The 22,582-nt window shown below is 45.0% G+C and overlaps 1 protein-coding gene across 1 annotated transcript in view; it reads right to left on the reverse strand.

Moving 5' to 3' along the window:
• Nucleotides 1-1,049: 1,049 nt before the first annotated feature.
• Nucleotides 1,050-22,582, reverse strand: part of USP46 (ubiquitin specific peptidase 46) — a 59,433-nt gene continuing 37,900 nt past the window's right edge. Inside the window, exons 5-9 of the mRNA XM_039241098.1 lie at nucleotides 20,114-20,190; nucleotides 11,165-11,248; nucleotides 8,850-9,047; nucleotides 5,669-5,747; nucleotides 1,050-4,705 (exon numbers count right to left, since the gene is read on the reverse strand). Coding sequence (XP_039097029.1) covers nucleotides 4,604-4,705; nucleotides 5,669-5,747; nucleotides 8,850-9,047; nucleotides 11,165-11,248; nucleotides 20,114-20,190 — 540 coding nt within the window. The 3' untranslated portion in view covers nucleotides 1,050-4,603. The remainder of the gene's footprint in view (nucleotides 4,706-5,668; nucleotides 5,748-8,849; nucleotides 9,048-11,164; nucleotides 11,249-20,113; nucleotides 20,191-22,582) is intronic.

Raw genomic sequence — 22,582 nt, forward strand, 5'->3', positions numbered from 1 at the left:
TCTTTCTCTGTTAAAGGTGGTTTAGGTCTCGAAGCACAGAAATGGAGGGTAATTGAGAACACTCCTCCCTCCGCAGAAACTGGGTCCCGCTGGCAGTGACCGCCTACCCTAGAGACGCCATCTAACAGACGGCCAAAACCAGGCCTAGAAAAGAAAAAGCCTTTCCTGAGGTCTTCCCTTCCCACAGCCTCCATGGAGGATACAGGTGGCCTTCCCACAAGCCGCTGTTCCACCTCAGTCACATTCAGCTGACATGACCCGCGAGAAGATGGGTGGAACTGAGGACTCAACGGCACATGTCCCACTCGTGGTCTGTGGGTTTGTATTTCCCGCAATTGGGGCCCAGGCAAATGTATGCAGATGACAAGCTGCTGCCCACACACGGCCCCCTGAAGCGACTGGGGGGTGGGGGGATGATGACAAAGCCTTGAGCTTTTTAACAGCAACCTTGAGTCTGGGCTGGAGGCCACATGCTGCCCCCACTCTGGCAGGCCAGTGTAGGGAGTGGTGTGCACCCCATGGTGGGTCGGGGGAGGGGGGCGCAGCTCAGAAACTACCTAGAGGTCCAGGGCTGGCTGTCAATACAACATGGAGGGAGGGCCACACTCCCCACTCCTGCCTAGAAGCCAGATGCTGGGAACTACTTCCTTACACCCGGAATGATCTTTCCTTTCCTAACCGGGAAAGGACGTGTTTAGATGCAGAGTCCCAGCTAAGGAATTCACTGTGATGCCTAATACACCTAAGGTACCTGCCCCTACTTCTCCACACCCACTGATATCCTCAATTTGCTATTCCCCAAATACAGGCTTCTGGATTAGTTCTGTTGATCTTTTTTACTCGGTGAAAGGGGTGAGTTACCTCCAGAACCTTGACAGTAGCACTGCCTTTGTATGTCACTGGGACCGGAATGTTCTATACATTGCCACCGCTTCAAAATGAAGTTTGGAATGATTAGCCAGACAGGAGACTTGCCAATAACTCACATTTTATAAAAAGGATTTTAAGTACCATGTGTGTAACATTACCAAGATATAATTCTCTAGGGAGGGAGTTCCTATTTTATTTATTTATTTTTTTGCAAACAATTTTAGAGGCAGGGTGTTAAACTGATTGAAATTTCACAAGATTGACATTATTGCTTAAAGTGCTTGACTTGGTTACAAAAAAAAATTAAGGTACGGATCATTTTAAATAAAAACTAAACTGGTTTCTTTAGCAACAAAGTGAAATGAATGCCACACAAATACAGTAACTATTTTGGTTACAAAGAAATGGAAGCCCAAAATAAATTAATGTAATAATGGAAAACAGAAATTTAATTAGGCAGAAAAGTAGGAAATAATTTTCCCTGACCCATGCCATTTACATGAGTTAATCACAATAGTGCCGATAAATGCCTTGACCATATAATAGCAAATGAGGGCAAAACATTTAGTGCACAATATTTTAATACACGTGAATATACAAAGTTGGTCAAAATGCAATGTTTAAAGATAAAATCCATCTGTAATAAAGCTACACTCCAATATCTAAAATAAGCCCTAAGCTCCAGTTAGAACATAGTTCATTGTTAGGCATGCCCATGAAATTAAGCCTATCCATGAAAATAAATGCATAGGGACCACTCTCCTGTCATTTTCCCCCCCATTTCATCTGAAATCCAAAATATACCAGGCTGTAAACCCCAAGAGGACTGGCTTCCGAGTCAAACCGACACCCTCTTCCGTTGTTCCTTGGCTCTCTCAGAACCAGCCCACTTTGTGCCGCCCTGGAAGGAAAATCGCATCCAGGTAACAGGGCTGGATGTCAGCATTCTGCCAAACAGTGACTTTTAAACAGATGCCTTTTGAGCAAACTGTACCATAATCTAAATGCTCAGCCAGTAAGTAGCCAATAAAGCAAATATGTCTTCTCTTCTCTAGGTCTAAACCACTGGCACTTACTTTAAAAACCCTGCAGCGGTTAAAAGAAATATAGCAGGCCTGCTCACTGCTGCCGGAGAAGGACCCACCAAAACTCTGCCACTTGAGGGAATATCGCTGAGCCTTTGTGCTCGCACTGACCTCAGAATGGTCTCACAGACCTCACACTGTTCCCTGCTTTGCACAACGAACAAGGGGCGGAAGATAAAGTGTTCACACGCCACTGTCTTTACACAAAGTGAAATGACTCCGGGGAAAGGTAGCTGCCTTGTGTTTGTTTCATTTACTGAAGGGGAAAGAAATGACCAGATAGCTCTAAGTTTAAAAAGCTGATGGAGTGCCGGTGGGTAAGTGTGTTTTGGTCTTTCTCCAAGCTTCTTTTCCTGCGTCACACAACCATTTTCTTGCCTTTGCATTTCATCTTCCATACTTGTTCTTATTCCTAAACGCTATCCATGAATTCGGAATTTTAACTGTGACCCTTTAGGCTACTTCTGTTAAGTCATTGGGAAAAAACTCTTTACACAGACAGACAAAAAATAAAAAGAAAAAAAACCAAAATAAAACAAAGCAAACCAGTACTGAATCTATGACAGCATTTAGATATTACCTCTGCAGGCTTCCAACTGAAACTTTCCTTTTCTAATAAATTAGCTTCAAGAGTCATTCCAAAGATAATTTTAATAGTTTTTCTTATGAATCAGTTCCAAATATATTAGATATGAGCCTTTTTTTTTTTTTTTTAACTTTGCAACCTGCAGTCAAATATATGGGTGATATATAGTAAACAGTTCCTCAGATCAGTTGCCTTCAACTGCAAAGTGTCTCTCCTTAAAAACGGAATAAATACTCACCTTCCAGGTAGGTGATTACTGCATATGTTTCATGGAGGAAGAAAAAGACAAAATATTTATAAATATGAATTTGCCTCTAAATAAGGCAAGGTATATTTTCATCACTTGTATAAAATAACGTGAAGATCACCCTGTTTTTGTCTTCTCCAGTGAAAAGGAAAACATTTCACTTCAAGCATGAACGAATGAAGTGTTGGCATGCTTATCTAAATTCTGAGCAAGAAACAGTTCAAGATATCTTAAAGACAGAGATCCAGTTTTCATCTAGATAAAGTGCTATGCTCTTAATTGTTACAAAATGGCAGCTAACATGTCCGATTTCAATTTTAGTTCACATTATGCCAAACATTTGCATGTTCATTCGCCGATTTATTAGGTAACAAAATAATATGTTCACAGTATCTTATAGTGTATGGAAGTCAACTGACCTCTCAAAGGAAGCCAAGATCTAGGACTCATAGTATCTGTAAGAATCCAAAAACCAGCTCAACAGCAAAACACCAAATTGACCCTTTTAATAAAAGGTACCAATACTCAAGTGATCTAATAAATACATACATAACAAAGTGAAAAAAGTAAAAGTAACTATGGCGAGATGAGGTTCTTCCAAAAAACTGTCTTGTCAAGCTTTCTAGGAGTCTGAGCCAAAGAAACGTCGCCATCTTGTTCATTCCTCCGCCCACCCACGACCACTTCCTTTGACCCACCTTCACACCCAGCTGACTCCAGTAATCCCTCTAGGGAAGGTTCCATATTAGTCCTGGAACTCGCCAGCGCCTCAGTAAACAGACTGAAATGTTAAAAGGTGAACGGCTATACAATGCGGCCAATGGTGGTGAAGGTGCGGTGTCTGGGTCCCTCCTGATAGAGGAGGAAGTGGGTACTGACTGGCTAAGGAGAGCTGTGCCGGAAGCAGTCGCCTCGGCACCTCGGCCCTGCAGCCACAGACTGCAGAACGCCAGCAGGACTGGAAAGGTACCTTGGAAAGCTTAGCAGCGCCAGATAAAGGACAGATACAACTCACAGGACCTTACGGAAGTAGAGCATCACTAAAAACAAATGGAGTGGAGTTATTTTCCTGAAACTTGGTTTTGGTAGAAAGATAAGAAAGGTAACTTTTCACTGTCCACAAAAGCTTCCTCCTCTGGGTTCTGCCAGCCCTGAGCTCTGAGTCTTCTTGGCCTCTGGGATCCTACCGGCCAGGCGAGCACAGCCCCAGGCAGGCGCTAGCCACGTCAGCAGCTTCTCTCCACCCCGTTCCGCCTGGAGGATGATCTTAGTATTGAGGTTACTCACTTTTAAACGTTTTCACTTACACAGACTTAAAGCTATAGCTGCAGCCCTAACAGGTGAACTTCTGCCCAATTCTGTCCTTGTGTCAGAAAAGAGGCAGAGAAGCTACAAATGGGTAGCTGTGCTTCCGGGGACAAGTTAAAGGAATGCATTGACATGAGATCCCGGAAGCCACTTAGGACATTTAGCAGAGACCCAAAACAGACTGTGGACATTCTCGTAGGAAATGTCACTCTAATTCAGCCAGACAGCGCTGGTGGCGTAGCGTTTACCCAATCCTAAAATTAGCAACTGTTACTCATATAAATCTTACTACAATCTGATTGCAGTTAACTCTACCTCAGACTAAAATAAAACCACAAGTAGTGCTGCATGTAAAAAACCAAAGGGAGAGAAAGTCTAACACAGCCAGACCATTAGACTTGGCGTAGTGCCACGGGCGGGTCACGGGGGAGGCAAGTCTGCAGAGAAACCAGGGAATAGTGCCGTGAGCGTGTCCCCCCGTGGGAATTAGTCCCACAGTTCTTCAAGTCATTCTCTTGACTGATAGAATAAAATATATCCAGATTCTGAATTTTTTGATATATCTGATGTCAGGCCATAGAATTCTTCAATAGCTTGGGCATCTATTTTCTGCAATAAAAGAGAGAGAACACAATGCAACTGCTTAATGTGAGGACTGAGAGAAGGGAAGAAAAACAAATGGAATGAACAAGAAGACCTAAGCAATGTGGTTACCAAATCAAACTGGGAACTTGAGGCAAATGGGTAACTCCATAGACCTGACAAGGGGGCATGATTACATATGCTGCAAATCATTGAGAAGGAAAGCCATCCTTCACTCTATCAGGCAGACACATATGGGAAAGCTTTGAAGCGGTCAGGACTTCTGTCTTTCAAACTGGGGGGTCTGGGGAATAACCTTAATTCTTTCAGGTCATGAGATTTCATTCCCGTTACTACCACCCTCTGAGCTAAAATGGACCTTGTCTGAGTGTGGAACTGTCTCCAGCTAGTATTCCTTTACAAGAAAATCAATATATGGAACACTTGAGTGTAATATCAAGATTTCCATCACACAAGAAGAATTTAGTATAATGAAAGAGTGCTAACAGAGCTTTTCATTAAGTTTATTATTTGGATCTGTGCTGACAGCTCAGAGCCTAGAGCCTGCTTCGGATTCTGTGTCTCCCTCTCTCTCTGCCCCTCCCTTGCTTACACCCTGTCTGTATTTCTCTCAAAAATAAACATTAAAAAAAATTTTTAAACTAAAATAAAAAGTTTATTTGGTCTGTATCAGAGAGGGCTTTAGTCACAGTGGAAAATGGAACTTATATATACATACGATTTTTAGAGGACAAAGTGATAGATCCCATATCTATAGCTGATCAGTTAACAAAAACGCAGTACTAATGAGTCTCCACTCACACCTCTTTCTCCCTTTCTATAGAGAATAAAGAACTTAGTATTGAGAGAAATGTAAATGGTTTTGAAGCCAGGTTATGGGAAAACAAGCCTATTTTAGGAAATGTCCATACCTACACATTCCCCCCAAACACAGCTGCAACCCCATTATAGAGTAATCTGCATACCAACCTCTACAATGTCATCATCAAACAAAAGCCAGAAGCCATGACTCTTCACAATGGTAATATAATGCCCACGATTAGGACCACTGGAAAAGAACAACACAAGTTAACAAGTTAACACTTACTTCTTTAAAAAAAACTAGGTAGTTCTTTCTAAGCAGTGATCTAGCAGAACCACCTCTCTCATCAGGAGACAGAACTGGTATAGGTCACATCTATATCCACATTTGTTCAGCCACAGTTTATGGGGAAAGACCATGTGGTGCTGCTGTGCTGGGCATAAAGGAATCTTTGGCAAAGATGCAAAAATGCCGGGCTTCTAAAGACCCACGGTCCGGTGGGGAAAGCAGATATTCAGATTCAACAAATATAAATGAATAATTACGGTGTACTTACCATGTGCCAGACTGTCTTCTGGCTGTCAGACAAAAAAAGCAGTGAAGAAAACAAAGTCCCCACTTTCTTGGGGTGAGGACTGGAGAGGCACTGAACACACTAAAATAGGTTTCTAGGTATAATAAGTGCCACGAAGGGGTGCTGGGTGGCTCAGTAAGGTAAGCGTCCGACTCCTGACTTCGGCTCGGGTCATGATCTCACAGTTCATGAGTTTGAGCTCCTCATCGGGCTCTGCACTGACAGTCAATGCAGAGCCTGCTTGGGATTCTCTCTCTCCTTCTGTCTCTGCCCCTACCTCCTCCCTCTTACTTGCTCTCTCTCAAATTAAATAAATAAACTAAAAAAAAAAAAAAAAAAGTGCCATGAAGAATACAGCAGAGTAATAGCATGGGGAGTGGCAGAGGAGAGTACTATTTGATATAAAGGGGTGACAGAGCAGAAGGAACTTTCCTTGAAAGCCGTGGGTGATGGCGACAAGCCATGTGACCATGTGATGGAAGTTCAGAGCAAGTGCAAAGGTACTGGGCATGGGTGGGAAGGGCTCCTGCAGTGTTCACTGAAGAGCAAGGAAGCCACAGCCCAGTGAGCCAGGGGGAGGGGGGCAAGGCGGCCACAGAGGCGGGGCATGGGGGATCTTGCTTCAGATTTTGGACTCTGCTGTGAGTCCGCCAGGAAGACACTGGGAACTTTGCGGAGTGACATCATCTAAGTTTTAGACCTATGTTAAAGTATAGTGTAGAATAACAAGTGCTAAAATGAAGAGGTACGTATCATGTAATATGGAAAAAAATGGAACTACACAGTGGTTACTACTAGTTAGATTTGCACAACTGAGGGAATTTAACCCTAAATCTAGAGTTCTGTTTCGTTTTTTCAGTGCACCATTACAATTCAAACCCCAAATTTACCTTTTTTTTAAAAAAAAAATGCTATTAAGGAACCTCTGTGCCCAACGTGGGGCTCGAACTCACAACCCACAGATCAAGAGTCACATGCTGTACAGACTGAACCAGCCGGATGCCCCTATTTGCTTTCTTTAGATACAAGATGACCCACACGAAGTGCTCCTGCCTTTCTTCAATGCCATCCAGCCACTCTCTCCCCCTCCCTGAGCTCCAGCCCACTGGTTTCTGGTTTTCGCACACCACTTCTTCACATGGAGCGCATGTGCCCTTGTGAGACTCTGTCTGAAATGATCCTCCCCGAACGTGGGCCTTCCTGGCTCAGTTCATCCCTTAGGCCTCAGCCCCCAATGTCCCCTCGGTAGCTACTCTTCACCAATCACCCTCCCTGAAGAGGAAACTCCCACTGCTCTCTCTCAGCGCCCTGTCTGTTCCTCACAGCACTCATCAAACTCGTAAGTTACCTCCTAGTGGTTTTGTTTATGTGCTGGAGGGTGGTATGCTTACTTGTTAATTATCTACGTTTCCCACTAGAGGCTCAGCCTCATGAGAACAGGGCCCACGTGTCCTTGTCACTAGTGTACCTTCAGCCTCTGCTACAAACCCAAGAAACAAGGGTTCGAGGAATATCTGCAGTAGAAACGAGTGAATGAGACCACACTGGCTGGGTCTGTGGCCCAGCAGGTCCTGGTGTGGATGAGGAAGAGCTCAGCTCCCTGACCTCTGAGCTCCCCAGTGCCCACAGCCCAAAGCCACCTGGTCCCCATGCGCAAGGCCAGCCCTGCTCCGTGTATGAGGACAGTGCTATCTCTAGTGGGGAAGAATTTAATGAATGCTAGTGAGTAGCACGTGTTCGCCCTTGCTGCCAGGGCCGCTCTGACCTTGCACCCTCATTACAGAAAAGTCACTATTCCAGAACCCAGCCTCCACCTGTCCTTCAGGTCCCCTACATGGGCCACTGCCTTACCCTCACCAGTGCTCCGGAGACTAGTCACCACCCACAGAGATCCATACTGTAAATGCGTATGTGCTTCTGAGCACTTCTGTCTCCCCATCACCTGCCCACATCAGCCCGCTGCCCACCTCGGCCGCAATGCCCTCTGGGTACCAGGCTCTGCCGGCTCTAAGACCTTCCAATTCCTGCCATGGGGTCCCACCCAGCATTCACAGCTAGTTTCTGGATCACCAGCCTCTGTGTTCTTTAGAAGAATAACTGGTAGTACTCCTCTTCAGGAAAACCACAGAGCTGGCTTATAACCAAGCAATCCACAGAACACTGAGGACGTAACCAAGTATCCTGTGACTTCAAGTCTGCTCTGCAGGGGACAAATAAGGTGGCTCGGAGGCAAAGCATCCGCCGCAGTGCAGGGGGAAAGTAAATCGGTCCACTCCTCTGTGTGGACCACGCAACCTCCACTGGTGTGTACACCAAAATCCAATCCACGCAGATGGAGAAGAAAATACGCCCACTTGGTGACACACCCCCATCTAAAATCCAGAAGGGCAGGAGAATGACAGGACACAAAGCCGTCCCAGCTGTGAGCAAAGGATAACAAACAGGTGTATTTTCAATGGACTTTTTCCACGCATGTATCGACAGCTATGGAATAAAAGAATATCTGCTCAAAGGACTTTCAGCAAAACACTTTTCTTCTCCACATCTAGGAGCCTTTGCTCTTATTCATTTTTCCGGTTGGGGAAGGACTCCAAACTGCATAGAGAATATTTTCAGGAGTCCCTTTTGGATTTATTCTGAGATGACAAATAAGAGCTTGGAAGCCACTCTCAGAAGTCCCATCACTCCGGAGTCTCGCAGCCCAGGAAAGGCACGGCCGGCTCTACCTCGGCACCCTTCTCGCGTGCGCACCCCGCCTTTCCGCCTGCCCTCACCTGCCACAGTGAACCACCACGGCGACCAGGTCGTACATGCGGTCCAGGTTCACGGCGTCGCTGGAGGTGTTGAAGAGCCGCAGCTCCAGCGGGAAGACCACCCGGTAAGACAGCTTGGTGTACCTGTGCAGCTGCTCCATGTACTTGAAGCGCTTTAGGTGCAGAGCCAAAATCATGGGCAGCTTTTTTACTCGCATCCTAAGAAACCACGAAATAGAAAAGAAGTTGTACCCGCTGAGAGCTGTCAGGGGGACAGAACACACTGTTGGCATACAAGCGGAGAGCAGAAGGGGTCCAACGGACTTCAACCCAGCAAGTAACCACACCGGCCGCAAGAATAAAAGGGTGCTTGTACCCGTACAGCTGGCTTCACCCGCTCGCTCGGCTAACCAGGCACGGCCAGCAGAAGGGGGCAGGAGCAGCTCCGTTTCTCTGTAGCCAAAGGAGACGGTCCTGGAGTTTTGCACCAATACAAAGACAGTGTGCAATTGCTCTCCATTACTGTCCCCTGCCTTCCAGGAAGGACCACTATTTGGGCAACGACACCCCATGCACCCCGCCTGGAGATTATGGAGAGGAGGGGTGATGACTTTCAAGAAAAGGAAGCTGGGAAGAGGACAAACAGGTGGCTGTGCTGTGGACTTCCAGGGTCTGAGGGCCACGGGGCGCCGCAGACACCGCACCGCGGGCCATCAGGAAACCTAGCACGCTGGGTTCCTGCTCGCTCACTCCGTGTCGGTCCTTCCCCTTGTCGAGCTCTTGGCTTCCCCATCTATGAAATGTAGGGGCTGGTTTATGGGTCACGCTTCCCAAACTGGGCTTGTGGAACACCGCAGATGTTAGCAGAGGCGGGGTTCCTGGTGCCAAGTTTGGACAGCACTACTTCCTATTTCCAAGTTCCTCCCTGCGCACTGGCAGGTAGGCTTTGAGACATCCTGCGATGAAGGAACTGCTCTCTTTTGTTTGATGCCGCATTTCTCAAATGCCCATGAACACAGAAATCTGTTTTTCCCTAGCTGACCGTTAATATTGCTTGGTAAAAAAAAAAAAAAAAAAAAAAAAAACACTCATAAAAACAATACTTTATGGAGACAACTCTGCTAGATAGAGGATCTCTGGTCCCCTTCCAGGACTCCCTTTCTAGGAATGCCTGAGTCAGGGTCAATACCATGGAGCATGCCTACACTTTCAATGCATATTATTTGAAAAGGACAAATTTGAAGAGATTATCGTTCAGGAATCAACTGAGGTAAAACCCTGTTCATAAAAATGAGCAAAATAACGTCCGCAGAAACGTAAGAATCATGGGAAGCCCCGTATTTTACAGGAACACACAATATTTTAATGAGCACGCCTTCATGCCACCTAGGAAAGCCTGGGCTGGCCTTGGGCAGAGATTGTAAGGACAGGGAGATATGAGTTCCCCTGAACTCGCAGAGGTTACCCGGCTAGCACTCGACCCCCATCTGCCCCAATAAAAAACCTTTTGTAAGTTGTGATGGAGCAAGGAAAGATGTGCACGACTAGGGGGAAGGGCAGAGGAGGCTGGGCAGAGAAACGACTTCGACCTCAGGTTGAGACCCCTGAAGGTTTTAGGTGGCGGTGATGAGCTTCTGTGAGTTATTCAGAATATTCACAACCGTGGACAAGGTAAATTTAACTCACAGTAAGGCTTCACAGGATAATTAAAATGTCAAGTTTCTTGACTTCGGGGGGGCAGATAACAGAGAATCACTGATTATCACACATTGTCCAGGGGCTGTAACTGGCTGGTGCTGGTAAAAAAAAAAAAAAAAAAAAAAAAGGCAGTTCAATGGATCCTGGATCCTGTGTCAATTCAGGATGTGATACTTCTTATCACCTATCCATGCAATTGATGTGTTATTGATTTCCTCATGTTTCCATATTAAACAATTAACTTTTTAAACCTCTTGTGCCTCTAAAGAAGTTCCAATAAGAAGTAAAAATATTAATAGATATCTACTATGTGTTACTACGCTAAACCCTTTTTATAGTTTGTCTTTAATCCCAAGAAAATATTAATTACATCTGACCACAACTCATTTACCCAGCACAGTATCTGATACACAGCACACGATAAACATTTGTGGAACGAATGAACAAACCAATGATCGGACAGTCAGACAAATGGACAAGTTTCCAAGCAGGCATTCTTATCCTTGTTTAGCCAGAGAGGAAGGCAACTGACTTCTTCAAAGCTACTTGGCCATGAGCCCACAGAACGGGGATTCAAAATCAGGTACGGGTCCTCCCCTCAGTAAAAAGCCACCCTCTGGCCTGAATCCTTTACACACCTTTTCTGGGCCTCCTGTTTGCTGCAGCAGGTTTCACAATAATATTTCTGTTCACTGCACAGGGTTTCTGTGTTGCTGAAGTCTCTGCAGAGAAAAATATTTCAACTCAAAACAAAGTCCAAAATGTACTTGGTATATATATACCATTTTTCACCTGTAGGGTGATTTTTAAGTGAATGCAAGGATAGAAGTAATGAGGAAAGATTTTTCTTAGGAGTAAGGTGTTATGATTGCCATTAGAGCAGGTCTGCTGGACTGGGCTATGGTTTCACCTTTGGAGATTCTCAAGGACAGCTTTATTGAATGGGACACAAATAGATAGAAGTTAAAGTTTCCAATGCAGTAAAAAAAATCTCAGGGTTTAACAAGACTACCTGTAAATTGAAGATTAAAACTTATTAACAGAAAAATGCTAACTATTATAAACGTCCATCATTACACTGTAAGTCAGGTCCAAAAACCTCAATCACATAAAATGCAAGGTGACATTATTGTAGAGTTAATGAAGAACGGGATATCTCAGTAGTCTCTATTTTCAAAGATCATGAAAGTAAAGATAATGAAATTTAAATCACATACAACTGCCCTTATATGGAACTAAGAAAATCCCAAATTACCAGGAAACGCCAGCTTTCCACATCCCTTGCTCCCCGCCCCCTACCCTGGGCTCCTTTTGAGAACAAATACCACTGTGATGTTATATCTGTATTCGCCCCTATCATGAGACTTACTGCTCTACTTATAGTTTTCATTTCTTAAATGTCATGGCTTTTCATTCTTTCCTGGTCATTGAGATTCTGCTTAGCATTCCTGTGGTACCGCTTCAGAGAAGAGCATCCAGAACATAATACCCTAGAGTCTTGAGAAAGCTTGTGATATTTCTTTATTCATAGGGAGTATCCTGGCGCCAGAATGATCAGATTTTATTAAACAGAAAATGTTATTTACATGGTGTTATTGACTCACACACTTAAACAGAGCTTACCAAAAGAAAACATGGATGCCTCATTCACGCACTACTCAAATGTTTACTCGACAGCACTCTGGGTTTGGTGCAGGGGTTCGCACAAGCACCTACCCTCACACGGCTCACAGTCTAACACACGCATGTGCGAGTGGGCCATGTAAAGTGTTCAGTGCAGGTTAAAAAGTCATGTCAGGGGCGCTTGGGTGGCTCAGTCGGGTTACATGTCTGACTTCATCTCATGTCATGATCCCAAGGTTTATGAGTTCGAGGCTCATGTCAGGCTCTCTGTAGTCAGCGAGGATTCTGCTTCAGATCCTCTCTTCTCTCTCTGTCCCTCCCCTGCTCATTCATTCTCTCTCTCTTCTCTCGCTCTCTCAAAAGTAAGTAAACACTTAAAACAAAAATCATCTCAGGGGTGCCTGGTGAAGTGTCAGTCTCTTGATTTCAGCTCAGATCATGATTTCATGGCTTGTGAGATCAAGCCCCAAGTCGGGATCCACACTTGTGGTATCTCTCTCTCCCGACTCCCCTCAAAAAAAAAAAAAAAAGAAAAAGAAAATCATTTCACACACTTCTCCTGCCCAAAATGCTTCAACAGTTCCTTAGTGCACTTCAGAATGAATCTAGACTTCCTTGCCATGGCCAGTAGGTGCTCAGCCCCATGGCCCTGGCTGTTCTTCCTACCTCATCTCTTACCCTGCCCCACCTCCTTCACCCTGCTTGGGCCACAGGGAGGCTTTCTCCTGTCCCTCCAGAATGCCACATCCTTTCTGCCTTGGGCTTCTGCAGGTGCTGCTTCCCCTGTGCTAACAGCATCTTTCCAGATGCTTCCATGGCTGCTTCCACTCATTGCTCAGAGCTCAGCACAAATGCCACCTTGTAGGAGACTTCCTGGTCCACCCTTTCCCAACCCCTCCAGCCTCTACCTCGTTGGCGGTCTTGTTTTCTTCTGAGCACTTACCCTTAGCCAAAACCACCCTCCTATTTATCGGATTACCTGCCTTCTGTCTATGTGGGGGATGACTGTCTCCCTCACTGCCACAGCCCCAGCCCTACCAAGAGGCCCAACGCCACCCGGCAGTCCATAGTAATTGTTGGCTGAGTGAAAACAGAAGCATGTGTATGAAGTCCAGAGGAAAGCACAGAGGAAGGAGAAAGGTACTTGGAGTAATGCGAGTCGTTTCCAAGGGGTGATGTGGAAGTCAGGTTCTCAAAGAAGCAAAGTGTGCCAGGTGGGTGGAAGGCAAGCCTTCCAGACCGAGGGAATGCCCAGCACAGGGAGATGGAGGCGAGTGACGGGCGTGTCTTAGAAGCCGGCTCCGACCCTGGCTGGGACTCTGGAATTCCACTGACGGGTCTCAGCAAGGAAAAGACATAACCAGACAGTGCTTTCTAGAGATGCCATTTCTGGCAGCATTACAGAGGAGGGATAGGAGGGGCTGAGAGGCAAGTAGAAGAAAATTACACTCAACTCTCAGATCTCAGCTGCTCGGTGTGTAACACAGACTCAGACTTAGCTGAAGGTATACAGGCTAACTCTTTTTTATTTTATTTTTTCAAGTTTATTTATTTATTTTGAGAGAGCGAGCGAGCATGAGCAGGGGAGGGGCAGAGAGAGGGAGAGAGGATCCCAAGCAGGTTCTACACCGTCAGCGCAGAGCCCAGCATGGGGCTCAAATTCACAAACCGTAAGGTCATGACTTGAGCCAAAGTCAAGTGTCTGATGCTTAACGAAAGGAGCCACCGCAGCACCCCAGACTAACTCTTTAATGAATTAACTGATGTGAAATCCGTTCTTGGCCTGCACAGGATTGGGGCGCAACGGGGCCTGGGGAGGCCGGGGAGCAGGGAGGAGGGTCGGGTGGGTGATGGTGCAGATTCACGTCCCTGGGACGTCTACCACAGATACAGCTCTTTATCCAGCTCAAGAACCAGAGTAACCAAGGCAAGCACAGCAGTGAGTAAGGAATTAAACACCCTCTACTCTTCTTTTTCAAAGTTTTCTGAGGTAACTGCAGACCCACGTAGCTGGAAATGTAGCAGAAGTTAGTACTGAACTGAAAGACCTGATTTAAGGTTCACTGCCACCCCGCCCCGGCTGGGGCTCCCGGCCACGAGACAGGGGAGTGCCTGTAGAGCACCTGCGAGCTGAGAACGGGAGAACGGGGCTAGGGCAGGGAAAGGGCTGGCCCCAGCAGAAATTGCAGTAGAGTGGGTCTGGCACTAGAGGCTGTACAGTTGTTGGAATAAAAGCAGGTAGCAAAGGTTGAGGAAAGCTTTCAAGGAGAAAGTCAAAGAGGAGGGAGAGAGTAGAGAGGCCTTTCTGATGCTCAGGAAAATGACCAAAGCACAGAGGTGAGGTTAGGAGAAAGCACAAAATTCTGTACTTTTTTTTAATGTTTATTTATTATTCAGATAGAGAGAAACAGAGCCTGAATGGGGGGGGGGGGAGCAGAGAGAGAGGGAGACAAAGAATCAGAAGCAGGCTCCAGGCTCTGAGCTGTCAGCACAGACCCCGACGTAGGGGTCAAACCCACAGACCGTGAGATCATGACCTGAGCTGAAGTCGGACGCTTAACTGACTAAGCCACTCAGGCACCCCTGTATTTCTTTAAAAAGAGTTACAACAGCAATAAAACAGCATTCAGAAATACACTTTGGAAATGAATCAAGTAAGAAATGGAAGTCTTTATAAAGAATACTATAAAACTCTACAAAAATGTGTACGAGGAAACTTGAAAAACTGAAGAAAGACTATGTTTCTGGGTGAAAAGACTGTTGGAAAGACAGCCATTGAGTCCAAGGTAATGTCCATGTTTGATACATTTTTTAGTACAGTCTTAACTTTTCCACTCCACACAATAGGTCAGAAATAGATTTTTTTTTTTTTTAAATTCTCAAGCGACACTTCCGACAAGTGTCCTGTCGTGACCCACACAGAGAAGGTTACCCTGTGGAAGAGTAAACCCGTGTGGCTCCAGGATCTGTCCGACCTCCCAGGAGCCAAGGGGATCGAGTCACACCTGGAACCTATTTCCTGGGGCACGCCAGCCAGGAGACTTCGTTCTAGGGTGGACAGCAGCAGCCTCAGCAGTTCTCCTGGCTGCCCATGAGCATCACCTGGGGAGCTTTTAAAACACTCTCAATGCCTAATCCCTCCCCCAGTCCCCACCCAATTACATCAGAATCTCTTGTGATAGAAGCCAGGCATTATTATTCTTAAAATTTCCCTTGAAGAATATGCTTCAAAGTCTGGGAGCCGTTGTTCTCAGTGCTTTGTATACCTCAACGTACATGTGAATCACATGGCGATCCTGTCAAAATGCAGATTCTGGTTCATTCATTCATTCTTGGGGGAGACCTGAGATGCTGTTCTAATGAGATCCCAGGTGAGGTCAATGGTGCTAGCCCACAGACCACTGCTTGAGTAGCATATCTAGAGCAGCGGATATCAAATTCTGGTAGTATTAGAATCACCTAGAAAATTAATTAAAAATAGTGGCGCAGGGCACCTGGGTGGCTCAGTCGGTTGAGCATCCAGCTTCAGCTCAGGTCAGAATCTCGTGGTCCATGAGTTTGAGCCCCAAGAGCTCCATGTCTGACTCTGTGCTGACAGCTCAGAAGCCTGGAACCTGCTTCGAATCCTGTGTCTCTCTCTCTCTCTCTCTGCCCCTCCCCTGTTCATGCTCTGTCTCTCTCTCAAAAATAAACAAACAAAATAGTGGCCCAGGCTCACTGAAGTTGAATACAGCCAGGGCCAAACTATGGAAGCCGGAAAACTGTCCTATGATAGATGGATGGATAAAGAAGATGCGTGTGTGTGTGTGTGTGTGTGTGTGTGTGTATTTCTACCATAAATATTTTTCAGCCATAAAAAAGAATGAAATTTCGCCATTTGCAACAACATGGATGGAGCTAGAGAGTATAATGCTAAGCAAAATAAGTCAGAAAAAGACAAACATCACGATTTCACTCAAACAAAACACATTATATGATTTCACCCAAACAAAACAAACAAAGGAAGAAAAAAAGAGACAGACATTTAACTACAGAGAACAAACTGCGGAGGTGAGTGGGGGTATGGGTGAAATAGGTGATGGGGATTAAGGAGGGCGCATGTTATGATAAGCCCTGGGTGTTGTATAATTGCTGAATCACTACATTGTACACCTAAAACTGATATAATACTGCATGTGAGCTATACTGGAATTAAAAATTAAGAACTTAAAAAAAAAAAGAATATGGTGCCCAAAACAAATAAATCATTGTTGGGCTCTGGCTCTGAAGAGGAGGAGGAAAAAAAAAAAAAAGAAGAGGGAGAGAGGCCTGGGTTCACTGAAGTTGAATACTGGCTAGGCCCCTAGTTCTCCCAACTCTCCCCAAGGTGGTTATCATATATGCCGAAGTCTGAGAACCACTGAAAAGAGTATTAAAGACTGAGAAAATAAATCCACAAGAAACACCCTGAGGTCAAATATTAGAAAACACTTTATATCAATAAAAACCCCACAGGTCAGAGAAACAAAGCAGAGAAACAAATAAAAAAGCACGTGGCAATGGATGTGCAGTAGGGATGTATATGAGCTCAGTACATTAAAGAAGTTTTTCAAAAGAAGTAGAAAAGGAATTTGTTTTAGAGAGGATACATTTAAAAAAATTTTTTTAAATGTTTTATTTATTTTTGAGAGAGAGATAGAGACAGCATGAACAGGGGAAGGTCAGAGAGAGAGGGAGTTACAGAATCTGAAACATGCTCCAGGCTCTGAGCTGTCAGTACAGAGCCCAATGCGGGGCTCAAACCCACAAACTGTGAGATCGTGACCTGAGCCAAAGTCGGACGCTTAACCGACTGAGCCACCCAGGCGTCCCTAGAGAGGATACATTTTTAAAGAGCTGCGGGAGTATGAAAAGCTACTTTCCTCCCAGCTGACCTGGGCAGTGCCGGAAGAACGGACATTTAATAGGAGAGGAGGCCAGGGGACGGGAAAAGTTGTTTCAGACAGAGGACCACTTGAAGAGAAGGTTTCTGTGAAGGAGCCACAGGGAGAGACTAGGGCACTGAAGTGAAAGGCAAAAAAGACCCAAAAGGCCATAGAAGGGCAATTAAGATAAACTTCACGTATTTGAAGCTCTTGCCTGAGGCCATCCCTGAACTTTTCAAAAGAAGAAAAAATTTTCTTGATATTCACTTAGGATACCGATGGTTAGGCCTGGCTAAGACATGGAACAGACATTTGAAATATTCGGGTTATAGGTCAGTTACAGTAAGGATTTAATGGCTTCTGTAGGCCTGTACCCTGAATAGAACCACTATTTATTTCATCATTTCTCTGTGACAAAAGCAGTGAAAACACACTAATTGGTCACCTAATGTCCCTCCAGAAGAAGGTGGCAAAGGCATTACATTCAAATCCTACAACTTCAGGAGCACGTGGGTGGTTTAGTCGGTTAAGCGTCGGGCTTTGGATCAGGTCATGATCTTGCTCCTCCTGGGTTCAAGCCCCGTGTGGAGTTCGTCGCTGTCAGCACAGAGCCTGCTTCAGATCCCTGGTCCCCTCGCTCTCTGCCCCTCCCCCACTCACGCTCTTTCTTTCTCTCAAAAATAAATAAACTTTAAAAGAGAATCCTACAATTTTACCTTGATTTTCAACTTTCTTCTTTGGCCATCAAAATGAAGGAAAGCTAAAACATCAGAAGACATGCAGACATAAAAAGAAAATTCATAGTTCTAATTTTAAAAACAAATCTTTAAGAATGCAAACCAAATTAAACCAAGAAAGGGGCCCAAAAGATCAAGATGGTAATTGTTCCTTCCCTGTGGTCTCAGGTAGAAAATGCTAATAGATCTGTTCACATCATTTATTCCCCAGGGCCTCTTCTCCGGCACTTCAGGCCTCTGGATGGGTTAGAAAGCTGCCACTCTCACCACAGAACTCTAGCGAGAGTGAGGGTGGGCGCAACGCCACCTGTTGCCTGCAAGGGGCTTGTCTTCCCATTGGAGAGGGGAGATGTCAGGCCTATGTGAGGGCAGGTATGGGTAAGTCAGTCAAGGTCTAGTTTAGGGATGAGGTAAAATGGCGGCAGGGCAGGCAATTCAGAAATATCAGCCCAGAAAGTCCAATGTTTAATGGGTGTGAATCTAGTGTTTAAAAAGGTGTTCTGAAGCTATTTCATACCTGGGCATCCCAGCTTTAACATCTCCAAAAACCTCTACTTCAGGGATGCATGACATATATATGTTTCTCAAAATAATGATAATAATAACAATAACAATAAAATAATAATAATAGAAACATAAATCCGGGTTACATTTCTTTATAACAAGGTTCCCCAAAGACTAAAGTTATAACCGACAAGTTAGCCCTCCTCTACCTGGTTGACTGAGATCTCAAAGCTACAGCCAACACCATCTGCCCTTCTGAACGGCCCAGGAATTTCCGAGAAGGGGGAGGAAGCAGTCAACCTAACTCCAAATTCTCCCTAATGCCCACTTGTTAAAAAAAAAAAAAAAAAAAAAAAGAAGGGGAGGGGGGGAATGGGCAAGTGATATCTTTCCTCCCATTCCTTCATCCGCAACTGAAGTTGGAAAAATCATAATTTTTCCCACTCCCTGTGAGCAGAAGACTGTGAGGAAATAAAAAGTGGCTTCTTGTCACAGGAATATTAGGAACCCATGTTCTAAACAGAACCATTTGGAAGAAAGAGGCCACCCTGGCCTACAAGACACTTTGCAAACATAAGAGTTAACACACTTGTCCTAGACATCTGGGCCTAAGGCACTTGGACACAGGGCCGGTGTGCCACCAACAGGAAGTGCTGGGTGACCGGAAAGCAGTCAGCTCCCCACGCACTCACACAACACATAAAACCCAGATGATCCAAGAAGTTCCTCCACATTGATGCTGTTGCCTTCACCCTAAGAGATGACTTTCTAACAGCCAACCACCACAGCTGGTCCCCTCAAACTATCCTTCTAAAAAGGTTCCAGGTAACGTGAACTGAAATCATGCTTGTCACCCAATCACCATTGGTAACAATCAACAGTACCTTGTTTGACACTATAAAATGTCTCAGAGCTCTGGGCTCCTAAGCAACGGGGAGGCCTGCCCGGACCACGAGGTCTATCTACACTGGCACCACCATGACCACGCACTCTCTGGACCTGTTCAATTTGCCACAAAGCACCAATCGTTGCCTGCGGTTTCCCCCCAGGATGTAAGGGCTGGGAGGGCCAAGAACGTGTCTGCGGCTCGCTCTACCGTGTCCAGTGTCTACAGCAGGGCTGAGCTGCTGCTAAGTCCTCACAACTTCACGAAATCAGGTTAGGGAGGAAGGGATGGAGGAGGAAAAAGGGAGCTGTGTCTCCATATCAACTCTGGGCACACTTCCAACATTCAAGTCAACACACAGTACGCATGGAATCCTGGACAGGAGTTGCTCCTGCGTTCCAGATTCGTACCTGCTCTCATCCCTAGTAAGGAAGAACTCCTTTCCCTTAATGATCTCCACAGAATGCCGAAAGATGGAGGGAGAGGCAGTTCCCTCACTGGGTCTCCGCTCAAAAGTACATGATTTTTAATATTAGCTTACAAAAAAAAAAAAAAAGAAAAGAGTAATGGTAGGCGTGTGTAGCATTTATTAATTGTGTGATCGCGTGCGTCAAGGAGACAAAGATGAGGGAGAGAGAAAAACTGATGAAAGCCAAAAGCCCACATCTGTATTAAAAATGAAAACTTATTTTTAAACCTAATGACTAATGACTTCCACTTGATCCTCTTTCTTCTCAGCAGGATCCTTCTCTAGACCACATATACTTATTCTTAATCTCTCTTGGGAAAGAAGAAACAGAAAATAATAGGATTATATGGGTTTAACAGAAAGGAAGATTACCTCTTGAGGAAATACAGGGATCCTCCCCCCACACACACTTATTTACCAGCCGAATCCAAAGCTCAGATCACACTCAGAATTCATGAGGTTACCTCAGACAGTGGGTAATAGAAGTATTCTGCTCCACGTCAACAGAGAGGTCAAGAAAATCTTCATCTTTGCTACTAACCTGAAGCAAAAAAAAGACAAAGAAAAAAGAATAAAAGTATTAAAATACATAATAGATATAGTAATAAAATTTTGAACACTCCTACGTAACCAAAACCCGTGACTGCAGAAATAGTCACGTGTGGTTTTCTATACTCGCTGGCAACCAGCTACCCTGAAGACAACCTACAGAAAAATCCTCAATTCTCAATTTATATTGAGAATTATATATATTCCTGTTCCAGCTCTGGTCTAGAACTTTTAATAACTAACACTCAACCAGATGTCTCTTCCTCTCTATTGATTTTCCCCATCATTTCAAAGTAGGGAGTTATCAAATAAACACCCACGTAGCCCAGATTGGCACAATGATAAAAACGGAAATGGTAAAAGGACAGGAGACTTTGGAAACCCACCGCTCAGATGGTCACCTCTTCGTGAAGCTGTCTACACTTACTGCCAATCCCTTGAAATCATTTGCTCCTGTACCTCATCATCCAAACTGTGTCCAGGGCCAGGGAGCCAAATGTGTGCCGGGCTGGAGAGTCCCACTAACCAGCACCGGCACCTGTCCCTTAGCTTGGGACGTGGCCATCGTTTGCAGAGCCCTGTGCCGTGTGTGCTAACAGTTGAGCCTGGAGCTGGCCAGGGGCCCTGGCTCACACAGGCCCCCCGCTGTGGACTGCTCAAAGGAGCGGGCTCCCTGGCCCAGCTGTCCCTCAGCCCCAGCAGTTCACACCACTGGAATCCTGGCGCTCAGACCTATACTAGTTCACGGAGCAAGTGCTTGCACTCCAGCAGTTCACTGGCAAGCCTGGCGTTTCCCTCTCTTGCGGTGAGAGGGACAAACTAGTTCAGCAACAACCTTGAAGTGTTCAGTCAACTGGCAGCAAAATGAGAAAACACACCTTTAAGTATGACAACTACCCTATGGCCCAATATTCTACTGCTAGGCCATTATCTAAAGAAATACTCAAAATGTGGACCCAATCTTTTATACTTTCATTAGTATATACAAGGAAGGGTATTGAGACAGGCTATGGAACTGGAAAGTTCCACTGTGCCATGCCACTATGCAGTGGATGACTTATGGCCACTCAGCCTTGGTGTACCTCAGTCCTCATCTGTAAAGTGGGGACAGTAAGAGCATTAATTTAATAAGGCTGTTGTAAGGATAAAATAATACATGTTAAGTGCTTTCCAAAGTAAAACAGTCGGGGCACCTGGGTAGCTTAGTTGGTTAAGTGTCAAACTCCTGATTTTAGCTCAGGTCATGATCTCACATTCAGGAGTTCAAACCCCATGTCAGGCTCTACACTGACAGCACGGAACCTGCTTAGGATTCTCTGTCTCTCTCTCTATGTCTCTCTCTCTCTCTCTCTCTCTCTCTGCCCCTCCCCGGCTTATGCTCCTTCTCTCTCAAAATAAATAAATAAACTTAAAAAAAAAGTAAACAGTCGCTACATCAGAGAGGGGTATAAAAACTGTAACTGGCCTAACATGGTCTAAGAGCTGGAAAAGGTTTCTGCATGGTGGGCGCCACATTCAATGAGTAAGTAGGCTGTACTACCATATATATAAGCTAATTCCAATTTTGTATAAAAAAGGCACATATCCATTTACACACATACACATGCTCTTCTACATATACACATACTACATCATTCTGCCTCTTTTGTAGTGGCACTAACTGTTACTGCTATGGTGGGATGCATGAAAAGCCCCAGATCTCCACCACTGCCTATACTGGCTTCTTTACCACATGGCTTTACAGATCCTCCCAACAAGAGATAAGATCCCCTATCCTTGATTCTGAGCTCAGCCACATGACCTGCTTTGGCCAGTGGGATGTTACAGGACATGTTATAAGCAGAAGCTTCAAGTACTTATGACATTTGCTCTCTTGCATTTCTGTCAACACCATAAGAAAGATAAGCCCAGGCTAGCCCACCAGGCTAGCCCACCATTCCTAGGAAGACGAGAGGCCCATGGAGGAAAGCTGTTCTCACTAAGATGCCCCAGACAAGAGCCGTCTAGAACAAAATGCATATGGCCTGTAGATACACAAGTGAGTCAGCTGAAGCAGAAACACACAAGTTCACCCAGGTCTAGCCTAGATCAGGTGACCCTCCGCCAACCCAAAGTTGAATGATTTTTATAAACAATAGCTGATTTAAGTTTCAGTTTGGGGGTGGCTTGTAACAAAGCAATAGATAATCGATACGACTCCTTCACATTTATATATGCTTTATTTGTTTTTGTTTTTTTTTTTAATTTTTTTATTGTCTGACTCTCGTTTACTCAAATGGAAGTTCAGGACTGGCTCTAGTAATGACTAAAATCTTACCATTTCAACACTCCTCCAGAAAACTATAAAATTCAGATAACCATAAATAAAAGAAGCTACCAGAAAG

The sequence above is a fragment of the Hyaena hyaena genome, unplaced genomic scaffold, assembly GCF_003009895.1.
Source record: "Hyaena hyaena isolate Hyena2069 unplaced genomic scaffold, ASM300989v1 scaffold_187, whole genome shotgun sequence".
Lineage (NCBI taxonomy): Eukaryota > Metazoa > Chordata > Mammalia > Carnivora > Hyaenidae > Hyaena > Hyaena hyaena.